Raw genomic sequence first — 25,308 nt, forward strand, 5'->3', positions numbered from 1 at the left:
ATCTCAACTCCAGTAGGAAAAGACAATCAATAGACATCGAGCTAACACATTGAATTATTGGAAAAAGATTTTAAAGCAGCCATCATAAAAATTCTCCATTGAGCAATTAGGAACACACTTGAAATATATTAAAGTACAAGTAACAATAAAGGAAGAGAAATTACTGGCAATATATTACAGACGCTCCTCAACTTATGATGAGGTTACAATCCAATAAACCTATAGTAAGTTGAAAATATCGTAAGTCAAAAATGCATTTTATATGTCTAATCTAGTGAAGAACATTATAGCTTAGCCTAGCCTACCTTAAACATGCTCAGAACACTTACATTAGCCTACAGTTGGGCAAAATCATCTAACACAAATCCTATTTTATAATGAGTTGTTGAATATCTCATGTAATTTATTGAATACTGTACTGAAAATGAAAACAGAATGGTAGTATGGGTATCACTTTCACACCACTGAAAAGTCAAAAACTTGTTAAGTCAAACTGTTATAAATTAGGTACCATCTGTAAAAGACAAGGGTTTAATATCAAGAAATATTAGGTACAGGGATTTCCCACATGTGCATAGCCTCCCCCATTATCCACCTCTGTACCTTCTAATTCGTTTTGCTGTGAAACTAAAAATTCTATAAAAAATTAAATCTATTTAAATATATATATAAGAAACATCTAGAGCAGAGCCTGGCAAACTACTTGTTTCTGTACAACTCACGAACTAAGAATAGTTTTTACATTTTTTTTAATGCTTAGAGGGAAACAAAAAAATATTGTGAGATGTAAAAATTAAAATTCGAATTTCAGTGTCTGTAAATAAAGTTTTACTGGAACACAGTCCTGTTCATTTGTGTACATAATGTCACAACACCAAGCTCTGAAGTTTTCATGCAGCTTAAGTGGTATAGTGCATTTTGCCAAATTTTCTTTTCTCTGACGGTCATATAACTCGCTTTGTTCAATGTCACATTAGTAAATATGATCAAGATGCAGCATGAAGAGTGCTTGCACATTTCCAAAATGCTGCAACTGTGACATATGACCCAATCCCAACTTGCAGGCTGGATATTGGGAGACACAGGGTGAAATGATCCCTGCTGTATCAGTCAAGAGCCAGCCAGCTGATCCAGGAGTGAGACCACTGGAGACCACTGACCACCAGCCATCCAGCGAGCAAGACCACTGGAGACCACTACCACAGCCATCTCCATGCTGCAGAGTGAGTGAGCCGGTGACCTGCTAGAGGCTCCAGGGGTGCCCTCACGTGTCCAGATAGACCGGCGAGGGAGACACCATCAGAAGTATGAGAGGCAGAGGCAAAACCAAGTGTTCGGAGTTCCATCATGTGCGAGATACCGTCGCTTTGGTGCTGTCATGTGCTGCGTGCCTTAGTGCCGTCGCACTTTAGCGCCGTCACGCATCGCATGCTCAGCAGCCGTTGCACTTTAGTGCCGTCACGTGGGTGCCGTCTTGAGTCTCGCAGGCTTCTCATGGCCGCCCTGCTCTCCTGCCCTCGTGCTGGGCCTGGAGCTTCATGGCGCGTGGCCTCGAGCCTCCTGCTCCTGCTCCTTCTGCCCCCGGCTCAGAGTATGGCCATAGCCCACAGGCATCCTGAGAGGCAGGCGGTCACCCTGAGCCATGTCGTGGGTAGGACCCCTACCGCATGGATTGGCAGTGGTCCCGGCGGCAGTCCAGGGCTTCCTCCCTCCAACCCCCATCTCCATGTGGGAGACCCTTTCCCTGCCTTCTCTTCTCCCCTCATCCCTCTGCTATCCTCCTCTACCCTTCTCTACACTCCCTGCCCCTCCTTGTCACTCCCCTCCCCTTCTTGTCGCACCAGATTTTTCCACCCTTTGTGGACTGACCTGTCCCGCGTGGCTGCTACTCATACAGTCTGTCTCTCTCCTCTCAGCTTGTGGCCAGCGTCACATGCAGGGGAAGGTTTTAGGGGGCGTGGACGCCCCTGAGAAGAAGTGGCCGTGGCAGGTCAGCGTGCACTACGCGGGCTTGCACGTCTGTGGTGGGTCCATCATCAATGAGTACTGGATCCTATCGGCCGCCCACTGCTTCGGCAGGTGAGTGGGTGGTGCTCGATGCCGTTCCGGTGGAGGTCAGGATCCCTGAGGCTGACCATGCAGGATACCTCCGACTAGAACTTCTCGAAATTGGAGAGAGAATGGGTCCCAGCATGCAGCTCCATCTTCTATAGCTCCTCCTGGCATTGGGCTGAAGGATCCTTAGGGCCATCTGCTCTCGATGATAGGTATGGAGCCAAATCATAGGATGAGAGGTGAGGAGACAGGTCACAGGAGGAGAGGAGAGAAGCCACATCATAGAATGAAAGCTGAGGAGAGAGTGGGCAGCCCACTGTACATCTGACAAAGCTCACCATTCCCAGCTGTTGGTAGCCAGTAGGTCCTGATGGTTCCCCAGATCCTCCATGGGCCCAGGTCAGGGCTTCTTTGGAGGCAGTTCTGCCAGACAACCAGGTAACCACTGTGCTACAGGGGATTGCTTTTCAACATCCTGGCTGATAGTCTGGATACCAGGCTGCCATGCTCCAGGCCTCTCTGTATCTGTGAGCTGGTGGTGGCTCTTCTCCTCACATGCAAGGTGTTCGAGCTATTGTGCCTTTGTTCTCTCTCCCCACAGGGACAAAGACAGTGAGGCATTTGACATGTATGTGGGCCTTGTGGACCTCAAGGTTGCAGGCAATCACACCCAGTGGTTTGAAGTGAATAAGGTAATCCTGCATCATACGTACGAATTGTATCACCCTGTTGGAGGTGACGTCGCTCTAGTGCAGCTGAAAAGCCCAATTGTATTTTCTGACTCTGTACTCCCTGTTTGCATCGCATCTCCAAACATGAACTTTCAGAACATTTCCTGCTGGGCTACAGGATGGGGACTCATATCCCAAAAAGGTAAGAGGACAAGGTGGAGGGTCATTCCCTTTACTGGAGCTTGTAGAAGGGATGGTGGCTTTCTGACAGGCACTACAGGAAAGAAAATGTTCTGTCAGTTACAGGGTTACAGGTATCTGGGAACTGAAATCTCAACCCATCAATCACTATCTATTTCTCAGTGTGGAGTTTTGTTTTACCCTTGGCTGGCTTTGTTGCATACAAAGAAGTAGTTAGATCTACTTTGCGTGTGGAATCAATATTTAGTATGTAGAGACCATAAGTGTCAAAGTAAAGTTTGCTTAAGATTTTTAAATTCAACTTAGAAATAATCTTTGTCAGCCTATTAAAAGCCTATATGTTATTATCATTTTCTCCATAAAAGCATTGTATTATCTTTCTAGGTTTTTCTTTGGGTACTTTAGAATATTTATGGCTATTTAAAAGAATTTTTTAAATTGCATTAGCTAATCAGTCACAGCAATTGATTTTTGTTTGACCTTGTTTCCAGCAAGGGCTCATTTTTAGAACTAATTTTTAATAGCTTGTCAATTGATTATTTGACTGTTCTAAATTTTAAAAATCACAGTTTTTTCAAATAAAGGTTGTTTCATCATTTCCTTTTCTATATTTTATTTCTTATTTCTTTTTCTTGTCTTACTGCAATGGCTGAAACCTCCAGTAAAAATGATGCTAGGTCTCCTTTTCTTTTTTTAATTTTAAAGGAAACACTTCTGACAGTTTGCTGTTTGTAGCCTGGTCTAGAGATTTTAGATTGCTATCTTACACTAGTTTAAGAAAGTTTAAAATCTGGTTTACATAAAAAATTTTTTAAAATGTTATTGAAATTGTTATAAATTCAAATTAGAATGTTATAAGTTTAAGATGTTAAATGTAATACCCAATGGAAGCCACAAAAAATAGCTATAGAATCTACACAAAAGGAAATTAAGAGGGAATTTAGACATTTCACTACAAAAAAATCAACTAACCACAACAGAAGACATGAATGCTAGAAATGAGGGACAAAAAAGCTATAGGAGATTTAGAAAACAAAAAGCACAATGACATAAGTCTCTCCTTATCAGTAATGACTTTAAATGCAAATGAATTGAACTAATTTAAAAACAGAGTGGATAAAATTACACAACCAACTATACGCTGTCTACAAGAGACTGACTTGAGATCCAAAGAGACAAAAAGGTAGAAAGTGAAAGGATGGAAAATATATTCCATGCAAATAGGAACCAAAAGAGGGCAGGAGAGGCAAAAAGAAGAACGAAACTCGAGAATTCATACATCATTATTAAAAACATACTACAAGCTGCAGTCATCAAAACAGTGTGGTATTAGCATAGAGACGGACATATAAACCAATTAAATAGAACAGAGACCCCAGAAATAAATCTTCGCATATACAGTGAAGTTATTTTTGACAAAGATACCAAGGCTACTCAATGGGGAAGACAATCTTTTCAACAAAGTGTGTTGGAAAATTGGATATCCATATGCAAAAGAATGAAGTTAGACCCTTCCTTAACACCATACTTAAAAATTAATTCAAAATGGATCAAGGACCTAAATGTAAAGCAGGAGTGGCAATACTGATATTAGACAAAACAGACTTTAAATTAAAAAAGGTTACAAGAGACAAAGAAGGACATTATATAATAATAAAAGGCTCAATACATAAAGAAGATGTGAAAATTATAAACATTTACACACATAACACAGACCATCAAAATATATGAAACAAAGCCTAACAGAGTTGGAGAAATAGTTTTACAAAAATAATTGGAATTTATAGTTCTACAAAAATAGTTCTATGAAAGTAATCTGCTCACAATAATGGATAGAACAACCAGATAGAATTTATGTAAGGATCGAGGATTTAAACAATATAATCAATCAGCTTGATATAACAGATATATACAGAACTCTTCACCCAACAACAGTATACACATTTTCTCAAGTGTCCGTGGGACATTTTTCAGGATAGACTATTATAGGCTATAAATTAAGTCAATAGATTTTAAAAGATAGATATTATACAAAGCATCTTCTCTCACCACAAGAGGATGAAGTTAGAAATCAATAACATAAAGCTGGAAAATTCACAAAATTGTGGGAACTAAACAACACACTTTTGAACAATCAATGTATCAAAAAAATATATCATAATAGAAATAGGAAAATCCTTAGAGATGAACAAAAATTAAAATACAACATACCAAAACTTACAGGACTCAGGAAAAGTGGTGCTAAAGGGGAAATTTATAACTATAAATGTTTACATTAAAAAACAAGAAAGATCTCAAATAACCAATCTAACTTTACAACTTAAGAAATTAGAAAAAAAAAAAGAATAAACTAAACCCAAAGTTAGCAGAAGGAAACAAATAATAAAGATTAATAAATGAAATAAAGAATAGAAAAACAATAGAGAAAATCAATGAAACCAAAGATTGGTTCTTCAAAAATATCAACAAAATTGATAAACCTTTAGCTAGATGGACTAATTAAAAAAGAGAAAACTCAGATTACTAAAATCAGAAATGAAAGTGGGGACATCATAACCAATTCATCAGAAATAAAAATGATTATAGAGAGGACTAGGAACATTTTACTCAAACAAGTTGGATAACCTAGATGAAATGGACAAATTCCTAGACACAAAAACCTATCGAGACTAAATCATGAAGAAATAGATAATCCGAATAGACCTGTAACTAGTAAGGAGATTGAGTCAATAATCAAAACTCTTTCAACAAAGAAAAGCCCCGGACTTCACTGGTGAATTCTACTGAACATTCAAAGAGGAACTAATCCCAATTCTTCTCAAATTTTTCCAAAATTGAAGAGAGGGGAACACTTGCTAACTCGTTCTATGAGGTAAGCATAGCTTTGAACCCAAAGCCAGGCAAAGAAACTAAAAGAAAAGAAAACTGCAGATCAATATCTTTTATGAACATTGATGCAAAAATCTTCAACAAAATGTTAGCAAACAAATTCAGCAACATATTAAAAAGATTATACACAGTGACCAAGTAGGTTTTATCCCTGGAATGAAAGGATGGTTCAACATATGAAAACTAATCAATGTAATACACCACATTAACAAAATGAAGGGTAAAAATCACATGTTCATCATAGTTGATGCAGAAAAAGCATGAGACAAAATTCAATACCCTTTCATGATAAAAATAAAAAAGGCATTGAACAAAATAGGATTACAAAGAAACTATCTCAGTGTAATAAAAGACATGAAAAACCTACAGCAAACATAATACTCAATAGTGGAAGACCAAAAGCTTTTCCTTTAAAATTAGGGACGTGGTGAGGATGCCTGCTTTTCCCACTATTCAACATAGTACTAGAAGTCCTACTGTGAACCATTAGGCAAGAAAAACAAATAAAAGTCATCTACATTGGAAAGGAAGAAGTAAAATTACCTCTGTTTGTACATGATATGATTATACACACACACACACACGCATACATATATACACACACACATATATATAAAGATTCCTCAAAACAGCTATTAAAACTAAATATGAATTCAGCAAAAAAGCAGGATACAAAGTCAACACAAAAATCAGTTGCATTTCTACACATGCTGAAAATTTTGAAAAGAAAATTACAAAAACAATTCCATTTATAATAGCATCAAAAAGAAGAAATACAGTTGACCCTTGAACTATGTGGGGGTTAGGGGCACTGACCCCACACAGTTGAAAATACGTACATTACTTTTGACTCTCTCCAAACTTAAGTAAAGTCATTCATTGTATGGTTGGCTCTGGGATGCCCCATGAATACCAAAATACATGGATGCTCTTATGTAAAATGATATAGAACAATGCATACAGTTGAGCATTGTATTATCTTTCTAGGTTTTTCTTTGGGTACTTTAGAATATTTATGGCTATTTAAAAGAATTTTTTAAATTGCATTAGCTAATCAGTCACAGCAATTGATTTTTGTTTGACCTTGTTTCCAGCAAGGGCTCATTTTTAGAACTAATTTTTAATAGCTTGTCAATTGATTATTTGACTGTTCTAAATTTTAAAAATCACATTTTTTTCAAATAAAGGTTGTTTCATCATTTCCTTTCCTATATTTTATTTTTTATTTCTTTTTCTTGTCTTACTGCAATGGCTGAAACCTCCAGTAAAAATGATGCTAGGTCTCCTTTTCTTTTTTTAATTTTAAAGGAAACACTTCTGACAGTTTGCTGTTTGTAGCCTGGTCTAGAGATTTTAGATTGCTATCTTACACTAGTTTAAGAAAGTTTAAAATCTGGTTTACATAAAAAATTTTTTAAAATGTTATTGAAATTGTTATAAATTCAAATTAGAATGTTATAAGTTTAAGATGTTAAATGTAATACCCAATGGAAGCCACAAAAAATAGCTATAGAATCTACACAAAAGGAAATTAAGAGGGAATTTAGATGCCTACCATATTTGCAAATTCCCAACCACAGATTGAAAATGCCATTTTTGATCTGCAGTTGGGTGTGAGACCCAGGGATATATAAGACCATAAATTTGTTTATGAGTGGACCCATGCAGTTCAAACCTCTGTTCTTCAAGGGTCAATTGCACTTAAAATTAACCAAGGAGGTAAAAGACTTGTACAATGAAAACTACAAAACATTGCTGAAAGAAATTACAGAAGACATAAATTAATGGAAACACATCTCACATTCATGGTTTGGAAGATTTGATATTGTTAAAATGTCAATATTACCCAAAGCAATTTACAAATTAAATGCATTCTCATCAAAACCCCAATGAGGTGCTTTGCAGAAATAAAAAAATACATTCTAAAATTCATGTGGAATCTCAAGGGGCTCCAAATGGATGAAACATCTTGAAAAAGAAGAACGAAACTGGAGAATTCATACATCATTATTAAAAACATACTACAAGCTGCAGTCATCAAAACAGTGTGGTATTAGCATAGAGACGGACATATAAACCAATTAAATAGAACAGAGACCCCAGAAATAAATCTTCGCATATACAGTGAAGTTATTTTTGACAAAGATACCAAGGTCACTCAATGGGGAAGACAATCTTTTCAACAAATTGTGTTGGAAAATTGGATATCCATATGCAAAAGAATGAAGTTAGACCCTTCCTTAACACCATACTTAAAAATTAATTCAAAATGGATCAAGGACCTAAATGTAATACCTAAAACAAAACTCTTAGAAGAAAACATAGGACAGAAGCTTTACATTGGACTTGGCAATGATTTCCTTATTATGACACCAAAGGCATAGGAAACAAATGAAAAAAAAATAGACAAATTAGACATCATGAAAATTTAAAAATTTTGAGCATCAAAAGATACTAGTCACTAAGTGAAAAGGCCCCCCACAGAGTGAGAGAAAACATTTGCAAATTATATATCTGATAATATTCAGAATATATAGAGAGAACTCCTATAATTCAACAACAAAAAAACAACTCGACTCAAAAATTGGCAAAAGACTTGAATAGACATTTCTCCAAAGAAGAGACAAATAGCCAATAAGCATATAAAAAGATGCGCATCATTACTAATCATTAGGGAAAAAGCAAATTAATGCTATAAGATAGCACTTCACACCCATTAGCATGGTTACTATAAAAAAGTGGAAAACAACAGATGTTAGGGTATGGAGAAATTGAAATCCTTGTGCACTGTTGGTGGGAATGTAAAATGGCACAGCCACTGTGGAAAACAGTATGGAGGTTCCTCAAAAAATTGAAAATAGAATTACCATTTGACCCAGAATTCCACTTCTGGGTATCTACCCAAAAGATTTGAAAACAGTGTCTTGAAGAGATATTTGTACAACCGTGTCCATAGCAGCATTAATCATAATAGTTAAAACATGGAAGCAAATCAAGTGTCTACTGACCAGTGAATGGATTACCAGAATATGGCATATGCATACAATGGAATAGTATTCAGCCTTCAAAAAGAAGGAAGTTCTGTAATATGCTATGACAAGAATGAACCTTGAGGACCTTGTGCTAAGTGCAATAAGCCAGTCACAAAAAGACAAATATTGTATGATTCTACAGGTATGAGGTACTTAGAGTATATAATTCTAAATAAAAATTTAAATCCTATCATTTAATAAAGCAGCATTTAAACTTTTTATTTAGATTATTTTTTACCTGTGATCATAAATAAAATGGATGTAGAATTTTCCTAGCTGACCTAAACTTTTTTGGCATTAGTATACTCTATGACTTTGTATAATGAGTTCTATTCTCTGGCATAGTTCCTAGAAAGTGGAAATTAGCTGCTCCTTGAAGATATGATATCATTTTCCCATAAAATACTGTGATTCTGGTACTTTTTGTGGGCATAAATGGTTAGTCCTATCTTTAATTTCTATTATAGTTACTGGTTTATTCCACTATAAAATTTTTATTCTTAGGCCAATTTTTATGAATTATGTCTTTCTAGAAAGTTATTGTTTACATCCCAAATATTTAATATAACAGTATTGCATAATATTGTAATTCATATATTCTCATCTTATTTTGTTTTTCTGATCTCTCTTTATTCATGATCATAGTTGCCAAAATTTGCCTATTCTATTGTCTTTTCATAAGGCTACCTGCTAGAGATTGTAGGGGACATGGTGGCAGGTGGTATTTCATGGGTTGGTTGCTTTGCTGTTTGTTCAGATAGCCACCTATTCGTTCATTTATTTTTCTATGTTCTTTGAGTTTGCTGAGCCAAACTTTTCTAACTTTTTGAATTGAAAGTTTGGGTTATGTATCTTTAATCTTTTGTTCTTGTTTGATGAAAGAATTTAAGATGATCAATTGTTCTCCAAGGACTCCTTTGGTTACATGACATATTAGAGATGTGTTTGAATAACCTGTTTACCCTTCCCAAATTCTTTTCTGCTTTCTTACTTTCTTACTCCACTATCTTGAATATGATGTTTAATATTCCCATGCATGCTTTAATACATTTCTGCTTAGTAATGAGCCATAAAATATAGTATTATTTTGCATATATTTAAAATTATTTAAGTCATATTCCACTCGGAATTATGTTTCTGAGATGGATTTGCATAGTTCTAGTTAATGCATCTTAAGTGCTATATGAATGGTGCATTGTGTAAATCCATCACTATTTACCCACTATTATTGAAGGAGGTTGGGTTGCTTTCTTTTTGCCATTATATATTATGCTTCAGTGAACATTCATAAATGCTCCTCTTTCTTTCCATCTGTGAGGGTATCTTTAATGCAGTGGCTTTCTGGAGGGTATAATAAACAGAGTAATTGAGTGGGACATTCATAGATTTTTAAATCATTTAGTATCCCAGGTCCTCACCATTAAATTCCAGTTACTGTTACAACCCAGATATATCAGCACACATTTGCAAACATTCCCTAACATGCCTTCCTTACCTCCAAACCTGAGGAGAATTTCTGCATAGATTACATATCTAGGAGTAGAACTTTTAGATTGTACAAAACTAGCATAGACTAAGTTTTGAAATTAGTCTTCAAAGTTTGCTAATTTGTATTACTAATTTGTATCACTAACTTATATTCAAACCAGCAGGCATGAGTATTCCCATTATGCCATACTATTAATACTAGGTGTTGGCATGCTGTTTAATTTTGCCAATTTGATGTATATAAAATGGTATCTTATAATTTTAATTCATAGTTCTCTAATTACTAGAAAGTTTTGGCATTTTTTCATGTATTTATTGGCCATTTGGGATTTTAGCTGTTGAATTTACTGTTTAAAATCTTTTATTATTGGATTGTTTGTATTTTTTATTTTCTAACCATACTAGTTAAAGACTAAGCTAATATAACAAAGAAACCCAAAATACAGTGGCTCAAACAAGATGGAGGTTTACTTGTCTCTCATGGAACAGTTGAGAAGGCTCAGCTGTCCATGGTCAGGTTTTCAATTTCTACTTTAAAAAGTCTGCTGAGACGTTTTTATTGTGGAGATTGTATCTATATCTAAATCTAGATAAATACTTTGCCATTTTAAATATTTTAAGTATATAATTCAGTGGCATCAATTACATTCATAATCTTGTACAATCATCATCACTGTCCCCAAAATGTGTTTATCATGCCAACAGAAACTCTGTAACCACTAGGCAATAACGTTCCCCCATCAAACCCCCAGCCCTGGTAACCACTATTCTACTTCGCATCAGGATGAATTTGCCTGATCTAGATATTTCATGTAAGTGGAATCAAAAATTATTTGTCATTTCGTGTCTGGCTTATTGCATGCACTTGGCATAATATTTTCAGAGTTCAACGAGGTTATAGCATGTATCAGAATTTCACTCCTTGTTATGACTAAATAATGTTCCATTATATAGATACATCATATTATTTATCTGTTCATCCATTGATGGACACTTCAATTCTGCCAATCTCTGAGTTTTGATTGGAGAGTTTAACCCATTTGCATTTAAAGTAATTATAAGAAGAATTTACTTACATCATTTTACTATTTTCTGTAAGTCTTAAAACTTTTTGTACCTTATTTCCTCCAATACAGATTTCTTTTGTGTTTAGTTATCTTTTGTTCTAATCTCCTTCACATTTTCTTACGTATGTATATTTAGATATCTCTTTTGTTGTTACATGGGGATTACATTTAACATCCTATATTTACAACAGTCTAGTTTGAACTGATACCAGCTTAACTCTAAAAGCACACAAAACTACAAACTACATCTTTGTATGTTGTGTGTTCCAAACATATATTTAGAATTATTTTATGCATTTGTCTTTTACATTTTAGAGAATATAGATTACAAACCAAAAAGATGATAAAGGTTTTTATATTTGCCTATGTATTTACCTTTACCAGAGTTCTTTATTTCTTCATACAGCTTTAAGTTACCATCTTGTGTACTTTCATTTTAACCTGAAGAGCTCCCGTTAGCATTTCTTTCAAGGCAGATTTAATAGTAAGAAACATTCAGCTCTTGTTTATCTGAAAATGTCTAATTTCTCATCTTTGAAGGACATTGTTGCCAAATCTAGAACTCAGCAGACAGCTTTTTTTTCTTTCAGCACTTGAAGTATATCACTCAACTGTCTTCTGACCACCATAGCTTTTTTGTTTGTTTTGCTGACCACAGTAGTTTTTATTTTTAGAATCATCTATTGATCTTATTGAGGATCTCTTATACATGACAAATCACTTATTGCTGCATTCAAAATTCTCTAATTGTCTTTAGTTTTCTACAATTTGATTATAATGAGTCTTGATGGGTACTGTCTTTGAGTTTATTCTAGTGGAAGTTTGTTGAACTTCTTGGAGCAGTAGATTCATATATTTTACCAAATTAGGATGTTTGGGACCATTATTTCTTGAAATATTTTTTCTGACTCTTTCTTCTCCACCTAGGACTCCCATAATACATATGATGATTCATTTAATACTGTCCCAAAGGTCCGGTAGGCTCTATTCACTTTTTCTTTTTTCCTTTATGTTCCTTAGATTTGTAGTTTCAATTGTCCTATCATAAAACTGATTCTCTTTTCTGCCTGCTAAGATATGCTGTTTTGCCCTTCTATCAAAGTTTCCATTTCAAATATTAGACTTTGCTGTGCCAAATTTTCTGATTTGTTCATTTTGATAATTTCTGATAACTGACAGTCTCATTTTGTTCATGTGTTATTTTCTTAATTTACTTCAATTCTTTGTCCATGTTTTCCTTTAGCTCTTTAAGAATATTTAAAACAGTTGTAAAGTCCTCAGGGACAGTTTTTACCAATTTATTTTGTTCCCTTGAATAAGCCATGCTTTTCTGTTTCCTTCTATGCCAAATGATTTTTGTCATTGTTGAAAAGTGGAATACTAAGTTTTGTATTTTTGAGTATATAATGAGTATTATATATGGTTGAGTTTTGAATGTTATAATGTGATAACTCTGAAAATCAAATTCCCTCCCTCCTCAGGGTTTTTTTTTTAATTGTTGAAAGCTGTAGTAGTCTGTTTAATGATTTTACTAAACTATTTTACAAAGGCTATATTCCTTGTCATTTGTGATTACTGAAGTCTCTGTTCCTTAAATTTAGTTCAACTACCTTTTAATTTAATTTAATTTAATTTAATTTAATTTAATTTAATTTAATTTAATTTAATTAATTTTATTTTATTTTATTGGACAGATATTTTCTTGAATGACAGAGCTAAAAACAAAAACAAACAAACAAAACAAGAAAACCTCTTCTCCTGATCTTTGCAGACTGGCTCTGTGTCATGGCAGTTCCTCAGAACTTAGAAAAGCTTGCACTGAATCTAAGGAGAAGACCAAGGTGAAACCTTAGGGGTTTTCTCATGTCTTTTCTGAGCATCTGTCTTACTTTGAGCATATATGTGACCTTTTAAATTCTCTCAATTCAGTTCTCTGGATGTTTTTGAATGTTCTAATTTTCCACAACATAATTATCCTCAGTTCTTCTCCTGGGCCTTAGGCAATCTGTTGTATGCTGTAACGATAATCATTTGCCCTGGACTTCTGTACATTGCTAGCTTGGCTTGAAGAATTCTTGAGAAGTACTCACCACTTATCCAGCCTGAATTCTGAACTAGGTGAAACAAAGATGAGAGCCTTGTGTCAATCCTTCAGGTAGCCCTCAGATAGATTAGGGCCAACATACAATAATTTGCAAATAAGGTCTACTTTGCTCCTTCTGAAACTAGGGTTCCATACTGGGAACATGTGCTTCCCTCTTCAAGGCTGCCACTACACTGGGGAGCGGGGAAGGAAAGGACAATACAAAATGCCACAAAGCTTTTCTATCACCTTGAATAGGCCATTTTTTTGAGTCAGGGTTTGTTTGGTTGCTATGAACCTTTGTTTTTCCAGAGTTCTGACAAAGTTGGTTTTGACACTTTCTGATTGTTTTTTAATGTTTCTGTGGGTAACAAAAGCTTAAGTCTGTCTTGTGCTATTTTGCTTACCTGCTGAGATTTTGATAGAGATGACAAATGAATTGGGAAATATTGACATCCAAACAATATTGAGTCTTTTAATCCATAAACATTGAATGGGTCTTCATTTATTTAGATCATCTTAACCTTAGCAATATTTTACATTTTTTGATTGTATAGATCTTGTATATCTTATTAAATGTATTCCTAAATATTTTATTCTTTTTTTAACCTACTATGAATGGAATTATTTTAGTAATTTCCTTTTTAATTGTTCATTGCTGGTATATTAAAATACACTTGATTTTTGTATTTTTATCTCATATTCTGCAACCTAGTTTTAATCGTTTTTTTCTTTTTTCATAGATTCATTATGACTTTCTACATATAATATAGCGTCTGTGAACAAAAATAGTTTGCTTCTCATTTTTCAGTCTAGTTCCCTTTCTCTTTCTTGCTTTGTTGTACTGGCTATAGCCTCCAGTGCAGTGTTAAATAGACATGGTAAAAGTGCATATCTTTGCCTTGTTTCAGGTCTTAAGGTGGAAAACATTTAGTCTTTTCATCAGTAAGAATGGTGTTAGGTGTGGGATTTTTGTAGATTCCCTTTAACAGACTAAGGTTCCTTTTATTCCTGGTTTATTGAGTCTTTGGGAGTCATGAATAGGAGTCAGGTTTTTTTCAAATGCTTATTATGTATCTATGAGATGTTCGTGTGGCTTTTGACTTCTATTTTATTGACAATATATATTACATTTATTCATTTTGGGATGTTAAGTGAACCTTGCATTTCTATGATTAATTCCTCTTGGCCATTGCATATAATCCTTTTTATAGTTTGCTGGGGTCAGTTTGCTAGATTTTTGGATCTATATTTGTGAGTGATATTGGCTATATCTTTCTTGTTATTTTGTCTGGCTTTAGTATCAGGGTAATACTGGGTTTTGTAGTATTAGTATAATTTCTTCCTTAAATATTTGATAGAACTTACTAGTAAAGCCATTCAGGCCTAGGCTTTCCTTTGTGGAAGGATTATCTATCTATCTATCTATCTATCTATCTATCTATCTATCTATCTATCTATCTGGCATCTATCTATATCATTTATCCATCAGCTCATTATTATTATTAATTTTTGTTCTTAATAGGTCTATTCAAATTTTCATTTCTTGTTGAGTTAATATGAGGTATCTAATCAATGGCACACAGTTGTTCAAAATATTCCCTCACAATCCTTTTAATTTCTAAAGAGTCAGTAGTAATGTGTCCTCTTTTTCTCCTGCTTCTGGCAATTTGTGTCTTCTCTCTTTTTATCTTGGCCTTTGTAACTAAAGGCTCATCAATATGGGTTGTCTTTTCAAAGAGTCAACTTTTGGTTATTGATTTTTCCAGTTTAGGTTTTATATTTCATTGATTCCCACTTTAATATCTATTATTTCTTTTTTTCTAATTACATTGAATTTAATGGCTCTTTTTTTCCGGTTTCCTAAGGTGGGATCTTAGAATGTTTTAGTACTTTTCTTCTTCCAATATAAGCATTTAAAGACATAGACTACCCTCTAAGAACAGCTTTATATGTATACTACAAGTTTTGGTATGTTGTCTTTTTGCTTTCATTCAGTTCAAGATATTATCTAATTCTCATTGTGATTTCTTCATTAAAATGCGTTGTTTAATTTTTAAGCATTTATTGAATTCTCAAATGTATTTCTATTGTTAATTTTAATTTTAATTCCATTGTGCTCAGAGAACATACTTGGTTAGATTTCATGTTTTTTGAACATATTAGCCTTGTTTTATGGCCTACTATAGGATCTACCCTCGAGAATGTTTCATGTGTATTTGAAAAGAATGTGTCTTGCTGTCATTGGTGTGGAATTTTTTAATAAATCACAGATAAAGTTGGCTGACAGTGTTTTCAAGTCTTCTATATTTTTACTGATTTTCTATCTGTTCTATCAGTCATTTAGTGTGGGATATTGAAATCAATAACTATGATTGTCAAATTGTCTATTTCTTCTTTCAGTTCTGTCAGGTTTTGCTTCATGTGTATTCAGGCTCCAACTGGATGCATATACATTCATAATTATGTCTTCATGTTGCATTGGCTCTTTTATCATTATGAAATATCTGCCTTTGTCCCTAATAACACAGATTGTTTTAAAGTCTATTTTCTGATACTGGTTTAGTTACATAATTGGCTCTCTTACAATTACTGTTTGCACAGTATATCTTTCTCCATTCTTTTACTTTCAATTTATTATGTCTCTTTAAATCTAAAATGTGTCTTTTACACATAGTATATAGCTGGGCCTCCTTTTTTCATCCAGTCTGGAAATCCCTGTCTTTTGACTGAAGTGTTAGTTCATTCACATTTTATGTAATTATTAACATGGTTGGATTTACAAATATCATTTTGCTAAATGTTTCTATATATCTTGTGTCTTCTATTTTTTCTTCCATGCCTACTTTTAGTTAATAATCAAATGTTTTTAGCATACCGTTTTAGTTATTGTTTTTATTTTTAAACTATATTCTAAAAGATATTTTCTGAATGGTTGCTCTAGGGATTACTTAGTTTATCAAAATCCACCCAGATTAATACTAATTTAACTTTGGTAGACTATAGCAGCTTTGTTTCAATATGACTCCATTTCTCCCTTTTGTGCTAATATTATCACATATACTGCATATACAAATAATCAAAATTCCAAAGCACAATTATAACTATTGCTTTATAAAATATAACTTTTAAAATAAATTAACACCTTAATATATCAATACATTTATTTCTGGTGCTCTTTATTTTTTTCTGTGGATCACAGTTAGCATCTTATATCATTTCCTTTCAGCATGAAGGACTTACTTTAATATTTTATGAAAGGTAATTGTGTTAACTTTTTCTCAGTTTTTATTTATCTGGGAATGTCTTGAATTTGCCTTCATTTTTGAAGAATAGTTATGTTGGATATAGAATTCTTCTTTGAATGTTTTTTCTTTCAGCACTTTGAATCTGCCATTCCACTTCCTTTGGCTTTCATTGTTTCTAGTGGGAAGTCAGCTATTTATCATACTGTTTATCATGACATTTTCAATTAACTCTTACAATAGTTTTAAAAAATTATTTGAACTTAATTATAACAGCTGTTTTGAATCTTTATCAACTAAAACCAACACCTGGGCCCACACATAGTGCCTTTATATTGACTTGTTTTTTCTGGAATATGTATCATTCCTACTTTTTGCATAGCTTGTAATTTTTTATTGTTGAAAATTGGACATTAAATAACACATTGTAGGAATTCTGGTCAAGATGGTTGAGTAGGTAAACTCTGTGCTCACTTTCTCCCATGATCACATTGAAATTACAACTAAATTATAAAAAACCATCACTGAGAATCATGAAGACTAGCAGAACAGAATTCCTATAACTAAAGATATAAAGAAGAAGCTATATGGAGACTGATAGGATGGGCAGAGATGTGGAATGAGCAGATCCCATAACCATGTGTGGCAATTATGAGTTGGGAGGGATATTATTGGCTGTGGAGGTCTCTCTTGAGGAACATGGGACCCCAGTCCCAGACTGGGCACCTCAGTCTAGGGCACAAGTGACGAGAAGAGGAATCCCCATAATGTCTGGCTATGAAAACCAGCAGGGATTGCATCCCAGAGAGACAAAGAGCTGTAGGAAACCAAGATACACCGCTCTTAAAGGGCAAGTACACAAACTCACTCACTTAAAACTCACTCACTCTAAGCTCCAGCATACGGACAGGTCAAAAAGTGCCAGAAACATACAATGAGGAACCAAATTGATTCACTTCAGGGCAAGGGCCAAAGAGTAAGAGGCCAGGAAGCACTGGCAGGTACCTTTGTTCCTTTGTTGAGCTCTCCTTTCACCCAGCTGGCCCAGTGCAGACAGGCACCAAACCTGAGCTCTCCATTAACCTGGCTAACACTGGTTGCTCCACCCCGGTCATTCCCTGTGATCCCACACCACCCAACTCACTTACTCAGCCAGAGCCTGTCCCAGTGGCTCCTCCACACAGCAGCCTGGTTCAGCTCACACTGCAAACTTCTCCAAAATCTCTCACAGGTCCACAAACTCCAACCAAGCAACATCCAGCTTCCATGTGCCTTGTAGCTCTTGCTAAGCGGCGCAAGCACAAGTGGTGAGCAGACTCAAATTGCATTGGTGGCCCCAAGCCTGGCACAAGGAGTAGCCAGTCTTGGGCTGGAACTTAGTATCAACTAAGTGGTCACAAACTCGGCACAAGTGGTAGCTGGTCTGAGCTTGATTTGTGGAGCCCACAAAAGGATCCTAAGTCCATCACAAATGGCAGCTGGACTCAGTCCACATTGTAGCCTCTTCCACGTGCCTCCAAATGCAGCACAAATAGCAGCCAAATTTATATCTCTTTGTAGCTCCTACCAAGAGGCCCCAAGCTTGGCAAAAGTGGCAGCTGACCTTGGCCCATACCAGAGACCCTCTCAGGAAGCTCCAGATCCAATACACCAAGGAACTGGGCTTACCAGAGCACCACCTAACCAGCCCCACAAACAATACACATGAAGGGAAAACTTGGCTGGGACAAGAGCCCTTATAAAGCGACAGCTACTCCATGTTTTAAATATATTTTAAAACAAAGGCTGTGACAAGAGAGAAAGAAAGGCATTTCATAATGATAAAGAGATCAATCCAACAAGAGGATATATCTCTTATAAACATCTATGCACCCAACATAGGAGCACCTATATATACAATGCAAATATTGATGAATATAAAGGGAGAGATCGACAATAACATAGTCATAGTAGGGGACTTTAACACCCTATTTTCATCCATGGATAGATCATCCAGACAGAAAATCAACAAGGAAACAGTAGCCTTAATTGACACATTAGACCACATAGATTTAGTTGTTAGAGCATTTCACCCCAAAGCAGTAGCATGTACATTCTTTTCAAGAGCATGGAACATTTTCCCAAATAGACCACATTAGACCATAAAACAAGTCTCAATAAATTTATGAAGATTGAAATCATATCAAGCATCTTCTCCAAACACAATAGTAACAAACTAGAAATCAATTATAAGAAACAAACTGAAAAACACACAAACACATGGAGGCTAACATGCTACAGTATAATGACTGTGTTAACAATGAGAAAACTTGTTAACATGCTACATGTTAACATGCTACAATATAATGACAATGTTAACAATGAGATTAAGGAAGAAATCAAAAAATACCTTGACACAAATGAAAATGAAGACACAATGACTTAAAATCTATGGGTAAACAGCCAAAACAGTGTTAAGAGGGAATTTATAGCAATACAGGACTACCTCAAGAAACAAGAAAAATCCCAAGTAAACTACCTAACCTTACAACTAAAAAAACTAGAAAAAGAAGAACAAATGAAGCCCAAAGTGAGTAGAAGTCAGGAAATAATAAAGATCACAGTGGAAACAAATAATCTGAAAAAATAGAAAATATCAATGAAACCAAGATCTGATTCTTTAAAAAGATAAACAAAATTGATAAGCTTTTAGCCAGATTCATCAAGAAGAAAAGAGAGCCCAAATAAATAAAATCAGATATGAAGGAAAAGTGACAACTGATACTACAGAAATACAAAGGATTATAAGAAAATACTATGAACAATTATATGCCAGCAGGTTGGACAACCTAGAAGAAATGGATAAATTCCTAGAAATGTACAATCTTCTAAGACCTACTCGAGAAGAAACAGAAAATCTGAACAGACCAATAACTGCTTACAAAATTGAATCAGAATTAAAATACTTCCAACAAACAAAAGTCATGGAAAAGATGGCTTCACAGGTGAATTTAACCAAACATTCAGAGAATAATTAACATCTAACCTTCTCAAACCATTCCAAACCATTTGGGAGGGAAGTCTCCCAAACTCACTTTGTGGGGCCAACATTACCCCAATTCCAAAACCAGACAAAGATACTACCAAAAGAGAAAATTATAGTCCAATATTCCTAATGAACACACATGCAGAAATCTTCGACAAAATATTATTAAATCAAATTCAGCAACACATTAAAAATATCATTCACCATGATCAAGTTGGATTCATTTTGGGGATGCAAGGTTGGTTCAAAATCCACAGATCAATTATCATGATACACCACATAAACCAAATGAAGGATAAAAACCATATGATTATACCAATGGCCGCAGAAAAAGCATTTGACAAAATCCAGCATCCATTTATGATAAAAACTCTGAGCAAAATGAGAATAGAGGCAACATACCTCAACATAATAAAGGCCATTATGACAAACCCATAGCTAACCTTATATTCAATAGGGAAAAGCTAAAAGCGCTTTTCTTAAGATCAAGATCAAGACAAGGATGTCCACTTTCACCAATGTTATTTAACATAGTATTGTAAGTCCTAGGGACAGCAATCAGACAAGAAAAAAAAAAAAAGACATCCAAATTGGAAAAGAAGAAAGAAAACAGTCATTATTTGCAGATGACATGATACTATACAAAAAGAACACTAAAGATTCCACACATACACACACACACATACACACATACACACATACACACACACAACTGTTAGAACTGATAAATGAATTCAGTAAAGTAGCAGGATACAAGAAAACAATACCATTTCAGAGATTAGTTGCATTTCTATACACCAATAACGAACTATCAGAAAGAGAAATTAAGAAAACAATACCATTTACAATTGCATTAAAAATTATTTTTGCATTTATATTTTTGCAAAAAAAAAATAAATACGTAGGAATAAACTTAACCAAAGAGGTAAAGATCTGCACTTGGAAAATTATAAGACATTGAAGAAAGAAACTGAAGAAGATACAAACAAATGGAAGAATATACCACGCTCATGAATAGGAAGAATTAATATTGGTAAAAGGCCCATACTACTTTTAGAATCTGAAGCAATCTACAGATTCAATGTAATCCCTATCAAAATGTCCATGGCATTTTTCACAAAACTGGAACAAATAATCCTAAGATTTATATAGAACCACAAAGACCCTGAATAGCCACAGCAATCTTAAGAAAGAACAAATTTGAAGGTATATCAAACTATACTACAAGGCTATAGCAATCAAAACAGCATGGTAGTGGCCTAAAAACAGACACATAGATCAATGGAACAGAATAGAGAACCCAGAAAATAAATCTACACCTATATGCTCACTTAACATATAACGAAGGAGGCAAGAATACATAATGGGGTAAAGACAGTCTCTTCAACAAATGGTGTTGGGAAAACTGGGCAAATACATGCAAAAAAAAATAAATAAAACTAGATCACTTTCTTATACCATGTACAAGAACAAACTCAAATGTATTAAAGATTTAAAAGTAAGACCCCAAACCATAAAACTCCTAGAAAGAAACACAGGCATTAAACTCTTTGACATTGCTCTTAGTGATATTTTTTTGGATATGTCTCTTTGGGCAAGGGAAACAAAAGAAAAAACAAACAAATAGGACTACATTAAAGTAAAAATGTTTGTACAGCAAAGGAAACCATAAACAAAATGAACATACAACCTACTGAATGGGAGAAGATATTTGCTAATGATACATCTAATAAGGGGTTAATATCCAAAATATATAAGGAACTTATACAACTTAACACCAAAAAATTAACAGTTTAATTAAAAAATGGGCAGAGGACCTAAATAGTCATTTCTCCAAAGAGAACATACAGATGGCCAATAAACTTATGAAAAGATGCTCAATGTCACTAATCAGAAATGCAAATTAAAACCACAATGAGATATCACCTCATGCCTGTCAGATTGACTATCATCAATAAATCAACAATGTTGGCAAGAATGTGGAGAAAAGGAACCCTTGTGCACTCCTCGTGGGATTGTAAGTTGGTGAAGCCACTATGGAAAATAGTATGAAAGTTCCTCAAAAAATCAAAAATAAAACTATCATATGACCCAGAAATTTCACTTCTGAAGTAATTCAAAACACAAATTAAAAAAGGTATATGCAGCCTTGTGTTCATTGCAGCATTATTTACAATAGCCAAGATATGGAAGCAACCTAAGTGTCCATCAATAGATGGTTGGATAAAGCATGGAATATTACTCGGCCATAAAAAAAGAATGAAATCTTACCGTTTGTGACAACATGGATGGACTTAGAGGGTGTTATGCTAAGTGAAAATAGTCGGAAAGAGAAAAACAAATACCGTATGATTTCACTTATATGTGGACTCCAAAAAAACAAAATAAACAAACAAAACAGAAAAAACTCATAGATACAGAGAAGAAGCTAATGATTGCCAGATGAGATTGGGGAGGGAGTTTGGTGGATGGGTGAGGAGACCAAGAAATACAAATATCCAGTTGTAAAGGCAGACATGGGTATGTAAAGTACAGTATAGGGAACATTGTCAATAATATTGTAATAACCATGTATGGTGTCAGGTGGGTACTAGACTTGTTGCGGGGATCACTTCATAAGTTATATAAATGTCTAACCACTACGCTATATACCTGAAATCAATATAATATTGTATGTCAACTGTAACTGAAAAATAAATTTTAAAAAATTATATACTGTAACAACTTTAGATTCAGAATTTTCTTCCCTGAAGGTTTTGATTTGTTTTGCTTTTGTAACTTGCCAAGACATAGTTTGCAGAATCTTTCCTGTAGTTTGCAGCTGCTGATGTCTGTGCTCAATTTTTTTCCTTAATTCTTTTATTTATTTTTATTCTGGCTTCCTAGGGATCACCACTGTGTCTTAATAGCTCCTTGGTTAGCCAATAATTTGGGCTCCTTGGGTCAGCCAATAGTTTGAGGTGTTGTGTTTAAACACCTCAAACTGTTCAGGCTCCACCCTCTGCCAGTGGGTTGTGTGTGGGGGTTTGTGAGCACATTGAGAGTCCATGTGATTCTCAGGTCATCCTCAGCTTTTCTTTTCCACTCAGCCCCCTCTGTCTTCCATGTGCATATATATAGTTTCCCAGTCAGACTAGGGATGAGTGGAGACCCATCTAGCCCTTCTATGGCCCTCATATTTCCAGAGTCCTCATAAAATTTGTCAGGGACACTGTTCGCCCCACCCAGAACCACAACCTCAGACTAACAATGCTGTGAGTTTTCCTCATTCATGTCTTACAGAGAGATTGATACTTTAACTATGGTACCAAGTCTGGGTTTTAGCAGTCCTCTCTAAGACAGGTTCTTTCCCTCTGGCAGAAAAACAAATTGTTTTCAAGCCAGTTTTACCATAGTAAAACCACTACATTGACAGAGCAGGGATTAGGGGTCAGGGCGGTGAAGCCCCAGGCAGATAGGTCACAGACTACTGTCATTGTTGGCCAAAGTTCCTCCAGTTATTCATAAATAAACACTTTTCAAATTTCATTTGATTGATCTCTGGAGCACTAAAATGTCTTTTAAAACAATTTTGTCCAGTTTTATACTTGTTTATCGGGGAAAGGATTTGCTGACAAATTAGCTCCACCCCAGCCAGAAGTCCCCTGTGTAAATTTATTTCTAAATTGTTATTTTGTACTGTCCATTTACTACTTTCTTTTAAATATTTTCCTGCCTTTCTTCATTCCCAATAGACTGATTTCTTATATTACTTTTTTACTCTCTACTGTTTGTAAGTTAAATATCCAATTTTTTATCTCCTCTCTTAAGTTTTTAATATGTACACATGAACATACCCAAAGGAATAAAAGGACAGTGCTTTATATATTTATAAATATAAACATATATGTCTTACATGTTCTTTTCAGCATTTGAATTACATTTTGTTGTTATTATACAACCAAGATTAGTCATTTTACTATTATTTTATACATGCATGCTTATTTGGTTATATGTACATATTAATCCAATTTCTTTACTCCTAGCATTATACTTCTTTGAATTCACTTTCCTTATTTTGACAAATATACTACAACTCAAACAGCAAATGAATCAAAGGAGAAATTAAATTAGAAATTAAGTTAGATAATATTACATTAGAAAATATTTTTAAATTAAATTAGAAAATATTTTTAAGTTAAATTAGAAAATATTTTTAAATGAATGAATTAGAAATTAAATTAGAAAATATTTTTAGATGAATGAAAACAAAAACACAACATTACCAAAATTTATAGAATGCAGTGAAAGTGGTACTCAGAGGGAAATTTATACTTACAAATGCCAACATTTAAAAAAGAAGAAAGACCTCAAATAAATAACTTTACTTTATGACTTAAGGAACTATGAAAAGAAGAGCAAAATAAACCCAAAGCCGGCAGGTGGAAGGAAATAATAGATTAGAGTAGAAAAAAATGAAAAAGAGAAGAGAAAAAAGTAGAGCCAATGAAACAAATGTTAGTTATTTGAAAAGATCAACAGAATTAAGAAATCTTTAGCTAGACTGACTACAAAAAAAAAAATGAAAAGGTACAACTAAAAACCAAAATCAGAAACAAAGCATGAGAACATCACAATGAGCCTTACAGAAATAAAAATGATTACAAGCGAATTCTACAAATAATTCTATGTCAACAAGTTAGATGATTTACATGAAATGGAAACATTCCTAGAAACACTGAAATTACCAAATCTGACTCAAGAAAAAGTTAAAATTCTGAATACATCTATAACAAATGAAAAGATTGAATCAGTATTCAGAAATCTCTCAACTAAGAAAAGTCCAGGACCAGAAGGCTCCACTAGTGAATACTACCAAACATTTAAAGAAAAATTAACACCAGTTCTTCTCAAATGCACCCCAAAATAGGAGAGGAGATAGCACTTCATTATTCATTCTATGGGACCAACATTACACTGACACCAAAGCCAGATAAACCAGAAGAAAATGACAGACCACTATCCGTTATGATACAAAAAAAATATTTTTTGCAAAAATTTTTAACAAAATACCAGCTGAATCCAACAGCATACTAAAAGGATTACATACTACAACAAAGTGAGATTTTTCCAGGAATACAAAGAAGGTTCCACATACACAAATTAATAATACACCACATTAAAGGAATGAAAGGGAAAAAAAAACCCCACATGATCATTTCAAATTATGCATAAAAAAGTTTTTGTAGGGCAAAGGAAATCATCAACAAAACAAAAAGACAACCAACTAAAAGGGAGAAGATATTTGTTAATGATACATCTGATAAGAGGTTAATATCCAAAATATATAAAGAACCCATACAACTCAACAACAACAAAAAAACAATCCAATTAAAAAATGGGCGGAAGACCTGAACAGATACTTCTCCAAAAAGGAAATACAGATGGCCAATAGACATATGAAAAGATGCTCAAGATCACTAATCATCAGAGAAATGCAAATTAAAACCACAATGAGATATCAACTCACACCTGTCAGAATGGCTATCATCAATAAATCAAAATATGACGTG

At 34.4% G+C, this 25,308-nt stretch overlaps 1 protein-coding gene across 1 annotated transcript in view; it reads left to right on the forward strand.

Annotated features, from left to right (window-relative positions):
* Positions 1 to 1,494: 1,494 nt before the first annotated feature.
* Positions 1,495 to 25,308, forward strand: part of PRSS38 (serine protease 38) — a 35,252-nt gene continuing 11,438 nt past the window's right edge. The window contains exons 1-3 of the mRNA XM_006923367.1: positions 1,495 to 1,651; positions 1,917 to 2,079; positions 2,657 to 2,928. Coding sequence (XP_006923429.1) covers positions 1,495 to 1,651; positions 1,917 to 2,079; positions 2,657 to 2,928 — 592 coding nt within the window. The remainder of the gene's footprint in view (positions 1,652 to 1,916; positions 2,080 to 2,656; positions 2,929 to 25,308) is intronic.

Source organism: Pteropus alecto, unplaced genomic scaffold (assembly GCF_000325575.1).
Source record: "Pteropus alecto unplaced genomic scaffold, ASM32557v1 scaffold78, whole genome shotgun sequence".
NCBI lineage: Eukaryota > Metazoa > Chordata > Mammalia > Chiroptera > Pteropodidae > Pteropus > Pteropus alecto.